Raw genomic sequence first — 25,882 nt, 5'->3', positions numbered from 1 at the left:
TTGCCAGTGACAGTTGAGGTAAAGGTATCACTTTTCTTCATGTAGCTGCAAGATTTACAAGGTATTCCTCCACACTTAAAGCTACCATTACATTTTCCTAGCCACATTTTATTTTCTGTTTTGGCTTTATCAGCAAAATTCCGTTTAAGACTATTCTCTATAGTTTCTGATCTTCTAGAAACACATCTAACACCTTTTTCTATGGTTGTTCTTAATTTAGGATCATTTTTTAACAATGGAATAAATCTTTGTACAATTCTGCATATATCCTGATACTGTCTGCTATATTTTGTTGAAAACGTTAGCCTATCTATGTCTCCATTTGTTCTCTTCGGCTTATCCTTTAGCAAAACCTGTCTATCCATCTCATTGACTGCCTTCATAGTTTTAAATAAATCCTTCTTGTTATACCCTCTATCACTCAGTCTTTCGACTAAATTATTGGCTTGATTCAAATACGTCTCATTATCGCTACAATTACGCCTAAGGCGCATAAATTGCCCCTTTGGAATCCCTTTCTTTACACAATAGGGGTGGCCTGAGTCAGCCCTCAAAATAGTATTACCAGAAGTTTTTTTCCTAAAGGTCCTAGTATTTATGCAACCTTTCTTGCTATCTCCTACTAATGTTAGATCTAAATAATCTACACTTTCATCAGAGTTATAATGTGTAAATTGTAAATTATTATTATTGTCATTCAGGTATTTTATAAATTCTTCTATGCTGGTTGTGTCTTTTTTCCAGACGATCAAAAGATCGTCTATAAATCTGGTATAGAAACAAATCTTAGATAGAAAGGGATTATTGCTAGTAAACACTTTATTAAGTTCAAAATACCCCAAATAGAGGTTAGCATACGAGGGGGCGAATTTCGCCCCCATCGCAGTGCCCTGATTTTGGACATAATAAGTCCCTTCAAAAAGAAAGTAATTATGGCTCAGAAGGAACCTCACTATATCAATAATATAATCTATAAAGCCTGATTCAAAATTAGTATGAATATGTAACATTTCCCTGAGGGCCACAAGACCCTCTCTGTGAGGTATACAGGAGTATAGAGATACCACATCTACAGTTAAAAAAGTAAGGTTACCTGACCAATCTAGATGTTCCAGTTTTCTAAGTAAATGTTTGGTATCTCTCAGATATCCTGGCAAATTTTTAACAATTGGCTGTAAAAAATCATCAACCCATTTGCCTAAATTTTCCCCTATAGTACCTATAGTGGAAATAATGGGCCTTCCTGGCGGATAAAAGAGAAGAGCAATTAAATGTTGTCAATTTATCATCATACCCGCTAACTAAAATACAAGAGACTGCCCTTTCAAAAGGGATGGGTTTCTCTCCGGATAGAAATATGAACTTATTTGACACTATAATAGATCTTAATAAATTTGTAAGGAAGATAACCCTGAGGAGACATTTCTTTAATGAGGATCCACAATCTATTGAAGAAAATCCTACTAACACTAGTTCTAATGATATGTCCAATAGTGAAGTTATTACTAAAAATCTAGAAGTTTTGTCATTTGAAGAATTATGTGATACTAATAGCTTGAGATTGCTAAACAGCGAAAGTTTAAGATATAATCAGAGCAACTTAAGTATACCTAGCTCACAATGCAAGATAGGCCACACTAGTCACTTCTACCCGGTTCATGCAAGAGGGGACCTTATAGAAGTATTCCACACAGTAGTAGAAGATGAATTAACACAACTTTATAATACTAAAGTAAATTGTGAAAACAAAAAGAAAAAAAGTTGGGATAACTTGTCATATAGTGAAAGAGCTGCACTTAAGCAAATTAAAGATAATAATAATGTGGTGATATCAAAATCTGACAAAGGGGGCACTATTGTTGTGCAAGATAGAGTAGCTTATGTTCAAGAAGCTGAAAGACAGCTGTCTGACAGGGAAACATATCGCAAACTTACATTTAACCCCACTGAGAAGTTTAATAGGGAACTAAAAATGCTCTTAGATGAAGGTATCCACCTAAATTATCTTACACGTACACAGGCAGAATGTTTTATTAATGAAAGTCCAACAATATCAGTTTTCAAACATCTTCCGAAAATCCATAAGTCTAGGCTTAATCCGCCAGGAAGGCCCATTATTTCCACTATAGGTACTATAGGGGAAAATTTAGGCAAATGGGTTGATGATTTTTTACAGCCAATTGTTAAAAATTTGCCAGGATATCTGAGAGATACCAAACATTTACTTAGAAAACTGGAACATCTAGATTGGTCAGGTAACCTTACTTTTTTAACTGTAGATGTGGTATCTCTATACTCCTGTATACCTCACAGAGAGGGTCTTGTGGCCCTCAGGGAAATGTTACATATTCATACTAATTTTGAATCAGGCTTTATAGATTATATTGTTGATATAGTGAGGTTCCTTCTGAGCCATAATTACTTTCTTTTTGAAGGGACTTATTATGTCTAAAATCAGGGCACTGCGATGGGGGCGAAATTCGCCCCCTCGTATGCTAACCTCTATTTGGGGTATTTTGAACTTAATAAAGTGTTTACTAGCAATAATCCCTTTCTATCTAAGATTTGTTTCTATACCAGATTTATAGACGATCTTTTGATCGTCTGGAAAAAAGACACAACCAGCATAGAAGAATTTATAAAATACCTGAATGACAATAATAATAATTTACAATTTACACATTATAACTCTGATGAAAGTGTAGATTATTTAGATCTAACATTAGTAGGAGATAGCAAGAAAGGTTGCATAAATACTAGGACCTTTAGGAAAAAAACTTCTGGTAATACTATTTTGAGGGCTGACTCAGGCCACCCCTATTGTGTAAAGAAAGGGATTCCAAAGGGGCAATTTATGCGCCTTAGGCGTAATTGTAGCGATAATGAGACGTATTTGGATCAAGCCAATAATTTAGTCGAAAGACTGAGTGATAGAGGGTATAACAAGAAGGATTTATTTAAAACTATGAAGGCAGTCAATGAGATGGATAGACAGGTTTTGCTAAAGGATAAGCCGAAGAGAACAAATGGAGACATAGATAGGCTAACGTTTTCAACAAAATATAGCAGACAGTATCAGGATATATGCAGAATTGTACAAAGATTTATTCCATTGTTAAAAAATGATCCTAAATTAAGAACAACCATAGAAAAAGGTGTTAGATGTGTTTCTAGAAGATCAGAAACTATAGAGAATAGTCTAAAATGGAATTTTGCTGATAAAGCCAAAACAGAAAATAAAATGTGGCTAGGAAAATGTAATGGTAGCTTTAAGTGTGGAGGAATACCTTGTAAATCTTGCAGCTACATGAAGAAAAGTGATACCTTTACCTCAACTGTCACTGGCAACACATATAAGATAAACCACCATATAGATTGTAACTCAAGATTTGTTATATATTTGATCACATGCAAACTGTGTAATAGTCAATATACAGGAAGAACTACAAGAATGCTCAAGGATAGAGTGAGGGAGCACTTGCTTTCCTTAGAAAATGATATTCCAAAAACACCTGTATCAAAGCACTTTGCACTACACAGAAGAAATGATAATTATGATAAACAAGAATTAGAATATATTAATACACTTTTCTCCGTTCAAGGTATTGATTTAATACCAAAATATAATGTTGGGGGAAATAGAGTTAAAGCCCTAAATAGGAGTGAAGTCTATTGGATATATACATTGAAAACCGGAAGTCCTTTTGGTATAAATATGATTTCAGATGTAAAATTATATATAGGCAACTAATATGAAATTCTAAGTAATGCCTAAAATAATTGATAGTATCATAACATTGTGGGTTCAGTCATAAAATAATGTTATATTTGAAGATTAGAACAGATCAATTTTTAATTTTTAATTTTTCTTTAATTTTTCTGTATTATATTATTCGAATATTCATTATATTGACATCATTATGAATCAAGGCAAAGCCGAGTGTATTAATTGTAATTAATTTTCATACCTATAAATTTAATCATAGATTAGCCATGAATTGTAAAAATATAACGGTATATATATAGAGAGTCATACATTTATAGTGTATGAGGCTAAATGTTCCTATTTATGTGAAATTAAGTTAAACTTTAGTGTGCTCAAGTTGCAACATTGTATTGAATATTTTATATAGTTTTATTTTGTAACAATGTGTTTGTTTAACCCCCTTGTATGAAAGGCTATAGAAAAAGTACTATACCTTTAAATCTGAATATGAGGGCTTAGCCTTTTTAAGGGAGGTTCACAGCAGCTGTCAATATCCCTGACGAAGTGCCGTTTAGCGGCAGGAAACGCGTCGGATGTGGCTGTGAGGTGTGTGTGGAGTGGTGTTCACCTGTTTGTTCATTCGAATAAATCTACTGCAATGATTTAATGCTCTGTCTCTTACAAGACTTTTATTTCTACATATGGTGAAAATTGGTTAAAAATTGCAGCATTTGGAGGTTGCTGCCAAAGGAAATACAAGTCACAGGCTTTCCACAGGTAATGCTGTCCGGTGAAACGGTTTACTACAGTAACTCCGCCATCTTGCATGAGTGAGGCCGGATAACAGTGAGTAACCAAGCTTGTCCATTGTTTACTTTTTGAGAAAGTTGACTTCAAATATTATCACTACTTCTGTATATCAAGAGCGACACAAGATCCTATACCTGTAATAAGAAGTGTGAATATACACCTATAACGAGAAATGTGACAAACCTTGTGTTTTGCTTTTACTTAATGCATTTGCTTAAATACCTGAGAAAAATCGAAGTGGAATATCCTGTGCAGTGGTTTCTAGTCCTGACAATATACCGGCTATATTTACACTGTTAGAGAGTGACAGTGTTATATTTTATTACGGATTACAAAATAGCTAAAGGCATTGTATCATATTTTTCCGTGGTTTGTAACACAGAGTGCATGAGTTTGTATGTTTATATTTATTAACCCTAATCTGCCGCTCCGGACACCACTGCCACCTACATTATACTTATGAACCCCTAATCTGCTGCCCCCAACATCGCCGACACCTACGTTATATTTATTAACCCCTAATCTGCCGCCCCCAATGTCGCCGCAACCTACTTACACTTATTAACCCCTAATCTGCTGCCCCGAACGTCGCCGCAACTATAATAAACATATTAACCCCTAAACCGCTGCACTCCTGCCTCGCAAACATTAGTTAAATATTATTAACCCCTAATCTGCTGTCCTTAACATCGTCGCAACCTACCTACATTTATTAACCCCTAATCTTCCACCCCAATGTCGCCGCCACTATACTAAATGTATTAACCCCTAAACCTATGTCTAACCCTAACACCCCCAACTTAAATATAATTAAAATAAATCTAACTAAAAATTCCTATCATTAACTAAATAATTCCTATTTAAAACTAAATACTTACCTATAAAATAAACCCTAAGCTAGCTATAATATAACTAATAGTTACATTGTAGCTAGCTTAGGGTTTATTTTCATTTTACAGGCAAGTTTGTATTTATTTTAACTAGGTAGAATAGTTATTAAATAGTTATTAACTATTTAATAACTACCTAGCTAAAATAAATACAAAAGTACCTGTAAAATAAAACCTAACCTAAGTTACAATAACACCTAACACTGCACTATAATTAAATAAATTAATTAAATTAACAACAATTCAATAAATTAAATTAAATTAGCTAAAGTACAAAAAAAGCAAACACTAAATTACAGAAAATAATAAACAAATTACAAGATATTTAAACTAATTACGCCTAATCTAATAGCCCAATCAAAATAAAAAAAGCCCCCCAAAATAAAAAAAAACCCTAGCCTAAACTAAACTATCAATAGCCCTTAAAAGGGCCTTTTGCGGGGCATTGACCCAAAGTAATCAGCTCTTTTACCTGTAATAGAAAATACAAACAACCCCCCCAACAGTAAAACCCACCACCCACACAACCAACCCCCCAAATAAAATACTATCTAAAAGACCTAAGCTCTCCATTGCCCTGAAAAGAATTCTATCAGCCAATCAGCCAATAGAATGCAAGCTCAATCCTATTGGTTGATTGGATCAGCCAATAGGATTGAACTTCAACCCTATTGGCTGATTGCATCAGCCAATAGGATTTTTTCTACCTTAATTCCGATTGGCTGATAGAATTCTATCAGCCAATCGGAATCTAAGGGACGCCATCTTGGATCAGTAAGAAGACTTTGTTTGAAGAGGATGCTCCATGTCGGATGTCTTGAAGATGGAGCCGTTCCGCGTCGGATGGATGAAGATAGAAGATGCCGTCTGGATGAAGACTTCTGCCCGTCTGGAGGACCACTTCGCCCGGCTTGGATGAAGACTTCTCCCGGTTTCGTTGAGGAATTCGGCCCGGTTGGATGAAGACTTCTGCCGGTTCCTTGAGGATGGATGTCCGGTCTTCAGAACAGAAAGTCGATCTTCAGGGGGTTAGTGTTAGGTTTTTTTAAGGGTGTATTGGGTGTGTTTTATTTTTTAGATTAGGGTTTGGGCCACAAAAGAGCTAACTGCCCTTTTAAGGGCAATGCCCATCCAAATGCCCTTTTCAGGGCAATGGGGAGCTTAGTTTTTTTTAGATAGTATTTTATTTGGGGGGTTAGGTTGTGTGGGTGGTGGGTTTTACTGTTGGGGGGTTGTTTGTATTTTCTTTTACAGGTAAAAGAGCTGATTGCTTTGGGGAAATGCCCCACAAAAGGCCATTTTAAGGGCTATTGATAGTTTAGTTTAGGCTAGTGTTTTTTTATTTTGGTAGGGTTTAATTAGTTTAAATATCTTGTAATTTGATTATTATTTTCTATAATTTAGTGGGGGTTTTTTGTACTTTAGCTAATTTAATTTGTTTAATTGTTTTTAATTTAGTTAATTAATTTAATTGTAGGGTTAGGTTAGGTGTTATTGTAACTTAGGTTAGGTTTTATTTTACAGGTACTTTTGTATTTATTTTAGCTAGGTAGTTATAAAATATTTAATAACTATTTAATAACTATTCTACCTAGTTAAAATAAATACAAACTTGCCTGTAAAATAAAAATAAACCCTAAGCTAGCTACAGTGTAACTATTAGTTATATTGTAGCTTGCTTAGGGTTTATTTTATAGGTAAGTATTTAGTTTTAAATAGGAATTATTTAGGTAATAATATGAATTTTTATTATTTAACTCATATTTAAAAACTGAAGCTAGACCAGCTAACATAATTACGGATGCAAATATTTTTTTTTATCAAAAAAGGTAGAGACCCTGAGACCCCTGGCTCATACCAGGGTAGAGACCCTGAGACCCCTGGCTCATACAGCGACTATAAACTATTATCCAAAGTCCTAGCAGACAGACTGGCAAAAGTACCACCATCTATTATTCACAAGGACCAGACAGGGTTTATTAAGCACAGATCACTGGTAACAAAAATCTGTTGGACGCCTGTCTTCTAGCGCTAGACGCGGAAAAGTCGTTCGACAAAATCGAATGGCCACATCTTTTCCATACCCTAGAATAGCAAAACTATACCACTAACCCAAAGCCTCACTACTAATAAACGGTCAGATCTCTGCTTCATTTCCCTTGGCTGGAGGCACCCGCCAAGGCTGCCCCCTATCTCCTCTGCTCTTTGACATGGCATATTAACCTCTGGCTCACCATTTGAGGCTAATAATGAAAGGGATATTAATTGTAGAGAAAGAGATTAAAATGTCATTGTATGCAGATGATCTCCTCTTATCCGTCAGGGACCCAGACACTTCTATACCCCAAATCTTAAAATCTATGAAAAATTTTGGCAGTTTTTCGGGATTAAAAATAAATATAGATAATTCAGAACTACTCTGGTTTAAGAGAAATAAACTACACTCATCAAATAGCTGGACTTTCAAAACAGTCACTAACTCATTCATTTATCTAGGGATAAATATAGCAGGTTACCCAAATACCTGATACCAACTAAATATATCCCCGGCCATTTTACAAATGGAGAAAAACCTCAAAAACTTGATACATTTACCATTGACGCTATTAGGCAGAATAGGCCTTATTAAAAAGGGGCTTAGCCATGACCAATTATAAAAGACTCCCCAAAGACATTAAAAATAATCAAGTATTTAAAGGACCTATCTTAGCCTGGCAAAAAATGACAAACTACTGGGGCACCAAAGGCTCATTTAAAAAACTACTTCCAATATGTGGGAAATTGGAATTTGTACCAGGACTTACATCAAATCCCTTCCAACAATGGGCAGATAAAGGCTTGCATACACTTGGGCAGTGGATTGACACTAGCCAGAAATGCAAGTCCTTTGAACACATAGAAAATAAATTTGATAAATCAAAAAATCAATTTTTTGCATACTTCCAAATCCGGCACTATGTAGCCCAGGTAGCACACCGAGACAACTTCTGCTGGGGTCCCTCACACTGGGATTTGCTATCTTCCCTAATCAAACAAGGCCTACGATCAATCTCCCTGATATACAAACTCTTAACAGAAGCTAGGGCAGACGGATTGCTAACACAGATAACCGACAAATGGGTAAACAGAGAGAACTGACATTGGAAACAATAACACAGAGCTTCGCTAGAGTGAAGACTGCCACATTGTCAGCGGTCTTGAGAGAAACTCATTACAAGCTAATTCATAGAGCTTACATTACACCAAACTGTTTAGCTAAATGGGCACCATCACCTCAACTAATGTGTAAGAAATGCAGAGCCCCCTGTCCCTCACTAACACATCTTATGTGGGAATGCCCCAAAATTAGAATTTTTTTGGGAATGACAACTTATTGGCTGAGTAAGATAAGTAGATGTAACATAACTCTAACATGGTCCAAAATACTTCTACTACTAACAGACAAAGAGACACACAAACAGGCAAAACTGGTCAATAACATCATAGTAATTGCTAGACACCTGATCCTCTCAATGTGGCTTGAAAACTATCCCCCGACTCTTAACATGCTAAAAAAAAGAATACAGCATCAATTAAGAATAGAACAAGCAGATGTGCAGGGTGAAATAGACACACAAATCAAACACTTTTTCACCAAATGGGAACCATATATCATGGTTATACATAAGTAGAAAGGAAAGTTAGATGTGCCTGATGTCACTGATAAGTGTCTAAAGTGACATAATTAAAACACCATGAGTGTGAGTGTGTGGTGTCAAAAAATATGTGAAGTACAAAAATAATATTTAAGTGTGCACAAATATACTCATGTGCTTGAAGCCATAAGCTGCCCCAAATAAAACATATTTGTAGTGATCCATTGGATGATCACTCACAAAAAGTCAAAATCAGCTATACAAAGCTGTTATAGTGCATATACTATCAAAAAAAAAAACACAATATCATAAGTAAAAACAAACAAAATCACTATACTTGATGTGCTTAAGTCCTTGATAAGTCCCAAAGTGGCCAAAGCCAAAAAAGGGGAGTCCCTTGTGAATCCTTTTCCAAAAGGGCTGTGCGAAACCAGAGGCTGCACCTTCTTCCACAAACTTGATGGCGATGCAAGTGTACTAAATCTGTAAAAGGTTAGAAAAGAAGAGGGTGCCACAATAGTGCACAATCAGTGGTATTTGGTCTTCAAGCATGCAATACAGGTTATACTTACAACGTATAAAGCACTTGATAAGTGCCACAAATGCTTGCTGGACCTTTATTATCTGTCCAGAAAGCTATAATCTAGCAGATAGATATATAGAATCTCCATCGGAGCAGTATTCACATTCAATCCGTAAACTGCCAATTGTAGCCGATATCCCAGGATCTATTGTTGCAAAAAAGAAACCTCCTGGAGAAACTGCAAACAGTGAAGGCAGTATGTGTTCACTCACATGCAGATTATGAGATATATTCCAATAAAAGATATAAATAAAAGATAGTCGTGATGCCAAATATCTAAAAACAATATAGGCTTTAATGTAATGTCCAAGTATCACACAACACGTTTCCCGGTCGTACTGACCACTTCATCAGGTGTGTACAAACAAACTAAAAATCACAACTTAAAAACCCTACTCTGCATCTAATGCCTAGCAGGGCGCATGCGTGCGAAAAGTCCAATAGCCAATGAAAATCTAGGCAGTGACTGGCTTCCACATTATTGGATGTGTTACCATGTACGTCAATACAATAAATGACACACCTACCCTTGTGAAAGGATTACCAATAGTAGAATGTAGTCAGCCTAGTATTCTATAGCCGGTGTAGAGTTGAGCAATGTACATTGTATAAGTATTAAGATGTTTCTGACGAATGTGTCAGGGAAGGTAGATACGCCCACCCTTAAAAAATATACTATGTAGCGAGGTACCCATAATTCAAAAGCTACAAGTGTACCACATTCATTGTGATGTATTACATAACATCAACCAGATAAACTGATACATACATAAAGAAGCTGGCTATAGCATAACAAAATCACCGCTAACAGACAGATACGCACGCATGCTGCTATCTTGATTATAATGATATGTAACAAATAACAAATAATAGGATTATATATATCATATAAAATACAGGTAAACACCTGTTGTCAAAATGGGGGTAGCATGAATAAAATAGTGAGATCATACAAAGGCCTAAAAATAACAATATAATGAGATTCATATGTGATATAGAGCAATGATATTCGACATAACATAATGAACAATCCCCTATTGGACATATGTATCTGCAACAAACAACCAAATTGATTAAAGGAATACAAATATTCTCCCGTTAACAAAAACCAGGCATAAATATAAGCATATTATAACAAGTCTGTTAACAGATATTCTAAAAAGAACTTCTCAATGTTAGGAAAAAAAGAATTTTATAAATGTAATAGACCAAATTGTGGTTTACGTACTTTTACTACAGGTAATAGGGTTAATTTCAAGTCTTTCTCAATGAAAGAGGAATTTGAAATAACAATAATAAAATGTAATAGACCAAATTGTGGTTTACGTACTTTTACTACAGGTAATAGGGTTAATTTCAAGTCTTTCTCAATGAAAGAGGAATTTTAAATAACATCTAATTTTACTTGTGATTCCGCATTTGTTGTATATTTACTGGAATGTAAATGCGGAATACAATACATTGGAAGGACCTCTAGACCCCTAAAAAAGAGATGGGGGGAACATCTTAGAAATCTCAAAAAAAAAACCTCTAGTAAATCATAGTGTTCCTTGAGATGGAACAAGATGTCATAAGGGCCAAACAAATATTTTTAATATTTTTCCCTTTGAACATATTACCCACAAGTGGGGCAGGAATAGATTTTTGCATTTAAATAGAGAGAAACATATTGGATTTGGAAAATTAAAACTATCAATCCTCATGGTCTCAATGAACACATCGATATGGCAGCTTTTAATTAATAGTGTTATTACACTTCTGTCCATTCTGCCCCCTTTACTATTATAATGTTTGGAGGTAGATGTCATCCTAATTTGCAAATGATCTGCTAGTTTGGAGATGGATTTCATACATCTCCTACTTTTTACAGTCATGAGGTTATCTCCTGTTTGCTAGGAAAATGCATAGTGTACCTTATCATCCTCTATTTTAGGATTTTTTAGTAGTATTAGTTGTTATTGCCTTGTTAGTATATGTCTTTTAAAACCACATCTATTCACCATGTATTTACAATGATAGATTTTTTAGAATTTTGATTATATTTATATATACATAATATGCTATCAAGATTAATACACTTATTATATTGCACTTTTAGTGAGATATGTACTCTGTGGGTCACACATCTGGCACTCTATCTAATAGAGAATACCCAACACATGATTAGGCATATGTATTATATTAGGACTATTTATGCATCTTTTTACATCCCATAACAGTGGATCTTTAGGCCTTTTTGATGATCCTACATATAGATTAGAATCTTCTATGTTTGTATTTATATCTTTATATTTTATGCCCTAATAGGCTTATATTTATGCCCTGTTTTTGTTAACGGGAGAACATTTGTATTCCTTTAATCAATTTGGTTGTATGTTGCAGATACATATGTCCAATAGGGGATTGTTCATTATGTTATGTTGAATATCATTGCGCTATATCACATATGAATCTCATTATAATGTAATTTTTAGGAATTTGTATGATCTTAATATATTCGTTTTTTCATAGCATCACTATTTTATTTATGCTACCCGCATTTTGTAAACAGGTGTTTAACTGTATTTTATATGATATATATAATTCTATTATTTGTTATTTGTTACATATCATTGTAATCAAGATAGCAGCATGCATGCGTATCTGTCTGTTAGCTGTGATTTTGTTAGGCTATAGCCAGCTTCTTTATGTATGTATCAGTTTATCTGGTTGATGTTATGTAATACATCACAATGAATGTGGTACACTTGTAGCTTTGAATTATGGGTACCTCGCTACATAGTATATTTTTTAAGGGTGGGCGTATCTACCTTCCCTGACACATTCGTCAGAAACATCTTAATACTTATACAATGTACATTGCTCAACTCCACACCGGCTATAGAATACTAGGCTGACTACATTCTACTATTGGTAATCCTTTCGCAAGGGTAGGTGTGTAATTTATTGTATTGACGTACATGGTAACACATCCAATAATGTGGAAGCTGGTCACTGCCTAGCATTTCATTGGCTATTTTTTCGCACGCATGCACCCTGCCAGGCATTAGATGCAGAGTAGGGTTTTTAAGTCGTGATTTTTAGTTTGTTTGTACACACCTGATGAAGCGGTCAGTACGACCGGGAAACGCATTGTGTGATACTTGGACATTACATTAAAAGCCTATATTGTTTTTAGATATTTGGCATTATGACTATCTTTTATTTATATCTTTTATTGGAATATATCTCATAATCTGCATGTAAGCGAACACATACTGCCTTCACTGTTTGCAGTTTCTCCAGGAGGTTTCTTTTTTGCAACAATAGAACCTGGGAGATCGGCTGCAATTGGCAGTTTACGGATTGAATGTGGATACTGCTCCGTTGGAGATTCTATATATCTATCTGCGAGAGGATAGCTTTCTGGACAGCTGATAAAGGTCCAGCAAGCATTTGTGGCACTTATCAAGTTCGTTATACGTTGTAAGTATAACCTGTATTGCATGCTTGAAGACCAAACACCACTGTGCACTATTGTGGCGCCCTCTTCTTTTCTAAATTTTTTCATATATTATGGTGTTACCAGCACACCTTCAAAGATTAGTTATAGCACCGTTGTCCAATTCATTATACATCATGGAGGAAAAATTGAGGGGCAAATGGGGAGGAGATGGGATTTTGAGAAGAAAAGGAGAGAACACTGTAGGGCTCTGAGGTTATTAGAACAAGGGACCCTAAGGTATAGTATTACTTTAACCAGACTGTGAGGAGGGGGCCTGGAGAGATGGGACACAATATGTTTTAAGTTATGTTGTTTTAATTGGTTATTTATGTGTTATTATATGGTTTATGTTAATGGTAAAAAGGAAAATGGAGACTGTTGGATATTCACTTACTCAGAGCAGTTGAAAATAATTGTGGACATTAACAAACCTGTCAAGAATGTGAAATAGATGGATATACTGCTCAGAAAAGAAACTCAGAGGCCGAATTATCATATGTCTGTCGGACCTGATCCGACAGTGCGGATCATGTCCGACAGACATCGCTGAATGCGGAAAGCAATACGCTCTCCGTATTCAGCATTGCACCAGCAGCTCACAAGAGCTTCTGGTGCAACGCCGCCCCCTGCAGACTCGCGGCCAATGGGCCGCCAGCAGGGAGGTGTCAATCAACCCAATCGTACTCGATCGGGTTGTATTGTGGAGATTCCTGTCTGCCTCATCAGAGCAGGCAGACAGGGTTATGGAGCAGCGGTCTTTAGACCGCTGCTCCATAACTTGTGTTTCTGGTGAGTCTGAAGATTCGCCAGAAACACAGGCCTTCAAGCTCCATACGGAGCCTGTTAAATTGGCCTCTAAGTCCTCTGTTATCAAAAATGTCTAATGTGATATCGCATGCTTTTTCAATAAATAAATGTTTAAAAAAGAGTACAGTTACACTCATAATAACACTGTCAGATAAAAACTATTGTAAAAAGAAATTGCACAAAAAAAGTTATAAGGGCTCAAAGATAGGAGGTCTCAGGTGTTAGAAAAAAAGGCTGTAAAGACTTTAATATAGAGATACATATACATGTCTAAATATGTATAGGAGGAGATATATTGTATGTGTTTATATGTGTGTAGATATGTATATGTATTTATATGTGTGTATTCGTATTTACAGACATATACCCACATATAAACACATAGATACACATGTACACACACACACACACACACACACATATATATATATAACCAAGTGCATTGAAACCCTTTGCAGTTAAAGGGATAGTTTATTCCAAAATTCTAGGAGCCAGCACTAATTGGCTAAAATTAAAGTCTGTCCAAAGAACTGAGATAAGGAGGCAGTCTGCAGAAGCTTAGATACAAGGTAATTACAGAGGTAAAAAGTATATTAATATAACAGTGTTGGTTATGCAAAACTGGGGAATGGTTAATAAAAGGATCATCTATCTTTTTAAACAATAAAAATTCTGGAGTAGACTGTTCCTTTAAGTAGATAAAAACATGAAAATTATATGACTGCCCCCGACCATTTATGCAATTAATAGGGCAATTAATAGGGGTGCTTATTATATGCTCTATGGGCTCTATATTGTGCAAAATCTACTATTAATTTCTTTGAACATTACCTTTTTGCAAACAAAGTCTCCTGGCAGATAAACGACTGAACGCAGTCTCTTTAGCATGTCATAAATCATCTGACGGTCACATCCCTAAGCAGAAAAAACAAAAAGATAAAATATATGTGACTGTAATCACACAACTAAAACAGTATTGTGATTTTCTAATTATTTAAATACAGATAACTTGGATGCCAAACTCTGTATGTTGATTCAATTGTTACCTTAGAAAAGGAAAATACAATCTATAAATTACTAGACTATAAGCATTTTGTGGTACATACAGTTATATGGTGTGGTACATACAGGTATATGGTGTGGTACATACAGGTATATGGTGTGGTACATACAGTTATATGGTGTGGTACATACAGGTATATGGTGTGGTACATACAGGTATATGGTGTGGTACATACAGGTATATGGTGTGGTACATACAGGTATATGGTGTGGTACATACAGCCTGCTCCCACCTGCATTCTATATGCAAGACCGGGGGGGGGGGGGGGGCTGCCTGCACCCAGTAGCTGCATTCTATCTGCAAGACCAGGGCAGCCTGCTACCACCTGCATTCTATCTGCAAGACCAATGAGATATGCCTGCACCCACCTGCATTCTATATGCAAGACCGGGGGGGGGGGGCTGTCTGCACCCAGTAGCTGCATTCTATCTGCAAGACCAGGGCAGCCTGCTACCACCTGCATTCTATCTGCAAGACCAATGGGAAATGCCTGCACCCACCTGCATTCTATCTGCAAGACCGGGGGGGGGGGGGGCTGTCTGCACCCAGTAGCTGCATTCTATCTGCAAGACCAGGGCAGCCTGCTACCACCTGCATTCTATCTGCAAGACCAATGGGAAATGCCTGCACCCACCTGCATTCTATCTGCAAGACCAATGGGAAATGCCTGCACCCACCTGCATTCTATCTGCAAGACCAGGGGGTGTTGGCTGCATCCACCTGCATTCTATCTGCAAGGCCAGGGGCGCCTGCACCCCCCCCCCCTACATTATATCTGCAAGACCAAGGTGGCCTGTTCACCCCCCTCCCCCCTACATTATATCTGCAAGACCAAGGTGGCCTGTTCACCCGTCCCCCTACATTATATCTGCAAGACCAGGGTGTCCTGTTCACACCCCCCCCCCTACATTATATCTGCAAGACCAGGGTGGCCTGTCCACACACACCCCCTACATTATATCTCCAAACCTTTGGACCTGCCCACACACCCACCTGCATTCTATCTGCAAGACCAGGGGGACCTCCACACAACTTGTTCACAATACTATTAGAGCCCATGATTAATACCCACTGCTTACAAATGTAGCCAGTTAATTACCAAAACATTGGGAAACTTCCGTCTTTATAAAGGCAACAATATTGCAAAAATCCTCATTCACTTATTCACTAGATTAATTTAATAAAATGAATAATGATAAAAAAGTATCAATAGAACAGTCCCCTCTAACATATACAAATATATACAGCATAAATTATCTGCGTTTCTCTGTCTAACCTGTTGCTCTGCACTCAGTATATTAAACTTATATACTGCCAGTTTGTGTATGACATGCTGCATTTACAGATATGCCCTAGCAATTGTATTTTATTTGTGAGCTCAGACACAGACCACATTATTTGTGGTGTAGAAAAATATCAATGTTGTAATGTGCTTCACTGACTTACTAATACAATCCCATATTCAAAGTAACATTTTATAGCTCTGGTATTTCTGTCCCTATACATAAATCAATGTCCAAATCCATTGAACGAATGCTGTGATAATCATGACATGTTGTTGCAGCGCCACCTAGTGGGAAGGTGCAAAGTAAACAGTCAAAACCTGGGAGCATTTTGATAATTCATTTGATTTTTTTTTTTTGCAGAATAGTGTTTATTTGTATATATGGGGGCATATTTGCATATTAAGGGAGATGATAATTTACCTGGAAAAGACCCACTTTGCTCACAATGGTGTAATTCACATCAATGGCGAGATCCAACCTCATCTTATCAGGAAGCTGCACCATGAGTTCTGATTCATCTGGCAGAATGAGGCAAGAGTAAGAGTATATAATACATTTAATATGTTATCCTAATCCATTAGTTATCACCATTTAATTGCATATAACACTGGTTGACGTACCAGTAAATAAGTAGTACAGACAGTTTTCTACTAAAGGACAATAATGACATAATGACCCTGACCTTTCACCTAACATCTGTGTGACAGAGTCTCCAATACCTTCTTTCTTGTGATATTAAAGCTGACAGAAGTACACACACTGCATACAGGTTACTTACTCTAACTAATTTGCTGTACCCTTGTAGTAATATGTAAGTAGCTGTAGCCATATGTTTGTATTCTCAATATTTACCGAGGGCACAACTGCCAGCTCTATACAGTATTATACATAAGATGTGGGGGTTGATTCTAAATAAGATGGTCTTTACCAATTTGGGGACATCGTTATGACCATATATAGATATGTAGGGTATTACTGCAATCTATATACAGGAAGTATTACTGCTTATATGTTTAATAAATAAGCCCTTAGTCTTACCCAGCATTCCTTGTGATTGCCATGTGTATTCATACCACCTCTTTACTCTGTTTTGAACAGGTTTTGGGATCTTGTAGCAGTTCATGTACTTGATGGTGCTATCCATACAACTGCGGTAATACGTTTGACCGGCTGTTGCTGCACCCACAACATCTCTCATCTACCACAAAATAGGGAACATTGTTGTAGGTCCAGTTTATGCTACAGATTATTTTTACAACTATAAAAAAACGTTAGCATACAATATGTACTAATTAATTTAATATGTTTAGTCAATCTGTTGAAGAATCAGCTAATTTTTATCCCTGGAGCCAAGTATGTACAGAAGTATGTATAAAATAAAAGGTAAAATGTTATTCTGACTATACACTTACATCGCTCCTATGCAAACTATACGCTCAGGGCCAGGGGTCAAGTCCTAAAAAAAAAAAGTGTGGGAACTCACCAAGACTCCCACCCCCTTCACAATTAATATTGTATATATATATATATATATATATATATATATATATATATATATAAAACACACACACTGTATTTATATCTATATAGTCTATACACTTTGGTTAATGAAAGCAAATTGAATCAAATTAAAGTTTCAATGGTTGCCTTTGGGCCTGAGAATCCTCCTCTGTCACAGAGTCTAACCCACCTAAGCTGCAATAGTCTATTTCTGCTGAGGGGAGCTAAATAACCCCAGAGTAAGCACCATGTGTTCAGCACAGTGTGTGTGTGTGTGGGGGGGGGGGGGGGGAGGTGATCACACAGCAGGAATGCTGACAGGTTTGCATTTAGTGTATTGTAGAAAGTGTTACTGCCCATTACTAGAGGATCTCACTATCCCTCTAAACAGACTGTGCTCCAGCTAATTCCACCAGCAGCAGCAGTTTTTACTGAAGTGTTTCTGTTCTTTGTCCAGTGGGAACTTATTTCCTCCTGCAAAAATAGTGCAGGAACTCTGTTCCCATGCATTCCCGCTCGACTTGACCCCTGCGTGACAGGGCACCACATGCCCCTCTTAGGCCTATCTTATAGTTATACTAATCCCATATCTGTATGTTCCCAGTAGTTAATTTCCCCTCATCACTCATACATTTTTAGTTAATAATGTTAATATATTAATATTAAATGGTATGGCCACTAGTTATATTTAATGACTTTAGCACCTTCCATCCCTGTGTTTTTGCTCTAACATAGATATCACAGATTTGAAGCCTTTAATATCTCAGTCAAGTCAAAATAAAACTTTCATGATTGATATAGGGCATGCAATTTTAAACAACTTTCCAATTTAATTATCAGCATATATGCTTTGTTCTCTTGGTATTCTATGTTGAAAGCTAAACCTAGGTAGGAGCAAACTGATTTCTAAGCCGTCGAAGGCCGCCTTTTATCTCAGTGAATTTTGACATTTTTTTCAAAGTTAGAAAGCGCTAATTCATGTGTGTCATATAGATACCATTGTCCTCACTCCCTTGCAGTTATTTATGAGTCAGCACTAATTGGGTACAATTCAAGTCTGTTAAAATAACTGAGATAAAGGGGCAGTCTGCAGTGGCTTAGATACAAGGTAATCACAGGGGTAAAAGTGTATTAATATAACAGTGTTGGTTATGCTAAACTAGGGATTAGGTAATAAAGGGGCCAGAGTTTAGTTTATCTCTCTAGCTCTCATCTGGTAAGTGAAGAACATTGAAATGTAAAATATGCACAGTAAAATACTGAAAGGGTCAGTGTGAACCCCGAAACGTCAAAAAATTCTGTTTCTTGACTCACTACAAAGAAGTCCTGAGAGTGCATTCATTTGCAACATGTCTACTACATTTTTGCACCCAGGCAGACGACCCAGGAGGGTGGATTCACTTCTAGGAGTTTGCTATATATATATTTAGAAATGTGTATGTTTGCATATATACGGTAAAGACCTTTGCAGCCCTTTTTTAACACCTTATACCATCTATCTTTGAGCCCTTATAACTTTCTTTATTAATTTTTTTAAAAATAATTTTTACCAGATACTTTTATATGTATTTATGTAACCCGAATATTCGATCATTTTTAACTCATAATACGTGCACTATTTCAAAAAACTGAAAAAACGATATTGCTTGCACGATACAGTTAGAGCGCAAACTCTGTGGATGCTTAGCTTAAAAGGACATTAAGTCAAAATTAAACTTAAATTGATTGGACAGAGCATAACATTTATCAATTTGGTTTAAACATCTTGGTATCCTTTGTTGAAGAGTAATCCTAGGTGAGCTCAGGAGCGTGCACATTTCTTAAGCCATCTGGCAGAAGTGTTTTCAACATTGTAATTATGTATAGTATTGCTATAAACAAACACTGCTTCCATATACTGCACACTCCTACGCTCCTATTAACCTACCTAGGATTAGTCTTCAAAAGAGAATACCAAGAGAACAAAACACATTTAATAATAGAAGTAAACTGGTAAGTTTGCTTAAAATTGCACGTTCTATCTGAATCTAGAAAGTTTATTTTTGACTTTACTGTCCCTTTAAAACATTTTATTATTATTATATTATTATACTTTATTTATTAAGCGTCAACATATTCCGCAGCGCTGTCCATGGATACAATTCATTTAAATAAAACAATACAAAACTTGTAAGATACAGGACAAAATTTACAAACACATACAGGAGGGATTGAGGGCCCTATTCCCGTGGGAACTTACAATCCACTACAGCAGATAGCATTAGATGGAGGTAATATGAATGTGGACAGGGAATTAAATGAAGCCTGATCCTTCATACTAGGTACAAAAAACTTGTATCTTCCAAACCTGAGCTATGAAATAACTATATGCATCTTGCTTGTAAGGAATGTGGCACAAAATAATAGGCACATATATGAAAATCGATGATACAGTTATAAACATGTTCTCCCACAAAACTAACAATAAGCAGCAGTACATATAGCAATTGTCATGTTTATGTTATTCCAGAATATTAAACATAAAATGCTCATCCACTCTACAGTATAAATAAACCCATGGAGAGGTTACAATATACTTATTGCCAGACCTTTTATGGAAGGGTTTATTAAGGCATGACACAAAAGTCACAAAAGTATTAGTTATATGGAGGTGCATTCAAAAATATTATTGTTACTCCCACCAGCCTAAAGAAGAAATAAACATTATTTCCAAAAAGATGACAAACTGAAGTCCATCTCTATAGATATAGGTACCAGGGTCAGTATGTAGCATTGTGTCTAGCCAATGCCTAACTGGGACAAACACTAAAGGCATAGTCGGGCTTACTCTTCATATTATCAGAGTCAAAGTTGCCACAAAAGCCCTTATAAGTCTCAGTCCCAAAGTAACATGCACAACCTCCCAGAACTAAAATAGAGAGGTTGTTTCCCCCATTCTGTCTATTAACATAAAAGGTTGTGTGATACATTGGGATCATTATAAATTCCGAAATCTTGAAAATTACCTCCTGATCATCAATACCTGTGGGATTTATCTTATTTAATATCTAGAAAATCTACCCCTTAATTTTACTGTCTGCAGCCAAATTCTTAATCCATTCTTAGATCTCCACCCATTTATACACTTTGTAAAACAGAAACAATTGCAGTTTTGGTTGAGTACCTATTAAGACATGGTACTAGTGTTCATGGGTGTCCAGGATGGGTGGGTGGAGAGTGCAATTGCTCCCACCTGGACTTTTGCTCCTTATACCTAGGAACTAGGACCAACCTGTGCCATCCTTTTGATGCTTATCAGTCACCATTATTGCTCATATGTTCAATTGCTACCTATCTGCTGCTGTACATGCTGCCATTTATATTATTATGCTTAATAACTTTATTTTTTTTTTTCCTCCCCCATACAAATTTCTGTGTACATTCATTCATTGGACACTGGAAAATGGTAGTGGACATTACATATCTTGCACCACCAGAAACAATACAAATGTTATAGATATCTGAGTACTTACCTGACCAATCATGACAGAAAAAGCAAACACACCCATAAAGTAATTGAGCAACTGGAACCAGAGTTCAAACAGTGTCTGTGGATCAGGCAATCCCCCAATAGTGATCAAAGTCTTCACAGCCCAGTAATAACAGCGGATATAACTGTACAAAGCAAAGGTGTGTGGGAAGGAAACAATATAATTGGGTTAGTACCAGTGGAACTTCTAGAACTTAATATTTGAAGGGGATATAGCAAAGGTGGTGAAAAGGTTGAAAGAAACATTAATGACAAATGTGTGCGGGTTGCTCACTGTTAAAAGGTATTTGGGATTTGTATGATGTAGATAAGCTAGAGGAGCCAACCTAACGTATTGTAGAAGCAGACATGGGTATTTTTTATATAGATAAGTGTAGAATAATACAAAATGTCTGACTGGGATTAGTAATGTGTAGGACTAGTTATCGTTCCCCTATAAGTTGTCTACTCTGTGCTTTCAGTAGGACAGAACTCACCTGTTGCCTTCTCCATCGTACACCCACTTTGTGGATTTCAAGCCTTCAAAGTCTGAGGCCCAGTAATAAAGGCAGGCGTTCATGTGCAGGCAGTACAGTAGGTACGCTGTGGTCCTGATGACTCTGCAAGTAAGTACACCGTAAACTTAGCCTAAACTTGTGCTCATCACTTTATACCATGCAGTTTATTATTATTTACTAGAGCCAAAGCCTATGAAATGAATTAGTTTGCTGCACTAAATACAATCACTACTTTACAAATTAAAGATAAAGCTCAAATAAACTCACATCACACATTATGTGGTCCCCTAAGCCTTTATTTCCTTTTTACAAACTTTATCATTCTGTCTAACCAGAGATACAAATAAGTTACTGTTATAAGGGCATAGTAACAATTTAATTTGTTGGCCAAAAATAACATTCTAAAAATAATATTTTGTTAACCACAAATGTATTTTTAAATTCAGTGGCAGGGAAACGGTGGCACGCGAGCGATATCGGGTTTATTGCACCTGTTTGCGCATGTCAGAAGAAGCGCGTGTATTACGTTATTATATTATTAAGTTGAAAGTAAACACAAAATATTGCACAAAAAAGTTACTAAGGGGCCGATTTATCAAGCTCCGTATGGAACTTGATGCCCCTTGTTTCCGGCGAGCCTGATGGCTCACTGGAAACAGAAGTTATGAAGCAATGGTCTAAAGACCGCTGCTCCATAACTTGTCCGCCTACTCTGAGGCCGCGGACAAAAATCAACCCGATCAAATACGATCAGGTTGATTGACACCCCCTGCTAGCGATTGGCCGCGAATGTGCAGGGGGTGGCATTGCACCAGCAGTTCACAAGAACTGCTGGTGGAATGATAAATGCCAACAGTATAGGCTGTCTGCATTTATCGATGTGCAGTGGACATGATACACTACATCGTATCATGTCCGCTCGCACTATGATAAATATACCCCTAAGGCTCAAAGATATGAGATCTCAGGTGTTAGAAAACAAAGTCAAGCGATCGGTTAAGCCAGCAAGTGTTTTTTTTCCTCTCTCCACTTTTTTTAATCCATTGACTTCTATGGGGAATACATTATCGCACTCGCAATATCCTAAGTTTGGCTTTTTGCACGCATCAGGTTAGCGTGCAAGTGAAATCAGTTTACTTTTAACTTGTACTTCTAGCACAGTTAGCGTGCAAGCAAAAACACTAAATAGCAATCCACTTGTAATCTTGTCCTAAATCGGAGAAAAGGTGTCATTTTTTTTGTTATGTTAAAGGGACACGAAAGTCAAAATTAGACTTTCATGAAAAAATGAATAGTCATCTCTTGCGTGCTAACCCTTTACCGTGTTAAGCCAACTGCGCTAAACCCAAAGTGAATTAGTAATACTATGTTCATTACATAGAAGACAAATGACACTTTTTGATTTTAAGACACTTTTTGAATAACTTATCAGATTTACATTGCTGTCTTGGTATGCTTTGTTTTAAATGTCGATTTATGTGTTTTATATGTGTACACACTCCCCGAAAAGTTTACATGATGAAATAAACAAAATTTTGTACCAAGGCGAGTGCTCTCTTTTGGATTGATTGCTCTATACTATGTGGGATGCACCCCGGTTTATGCAAAGTATAGTGAGTGCTGGACATTTGCACCTTAATATATATATATATATATATACACATCATATATACACTTTTGATGAGCACTTCCCAGTCAAATACATTGAAACATACAATATCCTTTATATATATATATATATATATATATATATATATATATATATATATATATATATATATATATATATATATATATATATATAGATAGATAGATAGATAGATATATATATCTGTATATATTTATATAGGTATGGATATAAATATTTTACAAAAAAAAATCTATATATTAAAAAAAAATAAAACCTCATTGTCTTCTATGTAATGAACATAGTATTACTAATTCACTTTAGGTTTAGGGCAGTTGGCTTAACACGGTATAGGGTTAGCACGCAAGAGATGACTATTAGTTTTTTACAGCGCGCTCCATAGAAGTCTACAGACATATATACACATATAAACACATCAATACTGTATATATATATATATATATATATATATATAGAGAGAGAGAGAGAGAAGCAAGTAAAATGTGTTCACTCAGTACACTGGGTAGACACAAGTGATACTCTATAGTTGGCGCTAGTCAATATTGTGTAGGGTATAGTGGCAGCTATATAAGACAAGTACTGGTTGAGATGTATGGTCCCAGTCAAATGTGTGTACAAGGGTAGATACAGCGCCTATATATCCATTAAAGTATGGGTAGTGTATGGGAATATAAGTGAAAGAAATGGATAATTGATTAAATGACAATTAAAAGATTATAAAAATATATAGTAAAATAAATAATGCTAAAAAATGAATAAATTGTGAAACAATGTTCATATGAGTCTTTAGAAAGTATACAGTCCGTAGTAAATCTTCACATAAAGTTGATATGCAGTAAATAGATGGTATATAATACCCTTACCAGATATTACCTCAATCTAATGAGGTAAGTATGCCGCACTGGGGGTATATATAGATGGTAGAATCTTCTCCTTGTATCCAGATGTGATGCCTCTTGGGTTTTCGTTAGCCTCCTGGAGTATGCAGGGATGTGTTTCTGGTTGTAAATAGATCCCTTGCACTTTCTTTGGGTTGGTAGTTAGCCTCTTGGAGTACCTTTTCTGTCTTGGTATAAACTCTAGTGTTTAAAGCTTCAAGTGCATCTGTTCAGGAATCCATATAACTTGCATTAAGATGCTTCTGATTCCTCTCCATCAACTTCCTTTAGAGTGTAAGCTCACAAGTCCACCTCTCCAGTTAATTGTCTTATGTAAAGATGGTTTACAGCTTATAATGACTCAACGGCAGGGCCCTCTACCTTTATGTTTTTATGTAAATATGTTCTGATTATTGTACTCGACAACTGTAAGGGATCAATTAGCAAACTTCCAGATTTATTGGGACACCAAGGTAAAAAGTAGACAACGTTTCGGACCTCTAGTCCTTAATCATGTCAGACTTTATTCATTTTTTAGCATTATTTATTTTACTATATATTTTTATAATCTTTTAATTGTCATTTAATCAATTATCCATTTCTTTCACTTATATTCCCATACACTACCCATACTTTAATGGATATATAGGCGCTGTATCTACCCTTGTATACATATATATATATATATATATATACATATATATATACTGTATATATATATATATATACAGGTGGCCCTCGTTTTACAACGGTTCAATTTACACCGTTTCAGAATAACAACCTTTTTTCCAGTCATGTGACTGCTATTGAAAAGCATTGAGAAGCAGTGCATTTATTAAAATAGCCAGTTGGTGGAGCTGTCCGCTTGTGTTGCAGCAAAGCCAAGCAAGCTGAAAGTAATCAGTTTAACCAGACTTGAGCTATGGAGCAGAATTCAAAGGAACAAGATCTTCCTGTCTATAAATCAGTCCAGATTGAAATGCATAAAAAGAACTGTTTGCATAAAAATGCAAGTGAAGTCTGTGTTGTGTGATTATTTTATTAGGTTTATAATGCTGTTTATCATTTAAAGTCTTCATTTCAAAGCTTTAAAAATAATGTATTAGGTGTTACTTATGAAAATTTTGAGAGGGGCCTGGAACCTATCTCCCTCACTTCCCATTGACTTACATTATAAACTGGGTTTCAATTTACAACGGTTTCAATTTACAACCATTCCTTCTGGAACCTAACCCCGGCGTAAACTGAGGGCTAGCTGTATATATACATATATATATATATATATATATATATATATATATATGTACATTGGAGCCATTTGCAGTCAAGTAGATGAAAACATGTAAAAGCATATTTAACTATGTATTTACTAAATATTTCACATTCCAATGTTCTGCACATAGCAGAATATGTTCTTTGTATTTATAAATAGATATTGCAATATATGTATGTGTGTGTGTGTATATATATATATATATATATATATATATACACCTATATATAATCATCTATTTATATAAGTATAGATATGTATTGTACCAAAATACTTTCAGATATATGTAGACA

At 35.9% G+C, this 25,882-nt stretch overlaps 1 protein-coding gene across 1 annotated transcript in view; it reads right to left on the bottom strand.

Annotated features, from left to right (window-relative positions):
- Window positions 1–25,882, bottom strand: part of CNGB1 (cyclic nucleotide gated channel subunit beta 1) — a 104,115-nt gene that overhangs the window by 17,455 nt on the left and 60,778 nt on the right. The window contains exons 10-14 of the mRNA XM_053719525.1: window positions 21,770–21,892; window positions 21,277–21,418; window positions 17,303–17,462; window positions 16,685–16,782; window positions 14,747–14,830 (exon numbers count right to left, since the gene is read on the bottom strand). Coding sequence (XP_053575500.1) covers window positions 14,747–14,830; window positions 16,685–16,782; window positions 17,303–17,462; window positions 21,277–21,418; window positions 21,770–21,892 — 607 coding nt within the window. The remainder of the gene's footprint in view (window positions 1–14,746; window positions 14,831–16,684; window positions 16,783–17,302; window positions 17,463–21,276; window positions 21,419–21,769; window positions 21,893–25,882) is intronic.

The sequence above is a fragment of the Bombina bombina genome, chromosome 1, assembly GCF_027579735.1.
Source record: "Bombina bombina isolate aBomBom1 chromosome 1, aBomBom1.pri, whole genome shotgun sequence".
Taxonomy (NCBI): Eukaryota; Metazoa; Chordata; class Amphibia; order Anura; family Bombinatoridae; genus Bombina; species Bombina bombina.
Note: the sequence above shows the minus strand (reverse complement) of the source record. Positions and strands in the feature narration are given on the sequence as shown.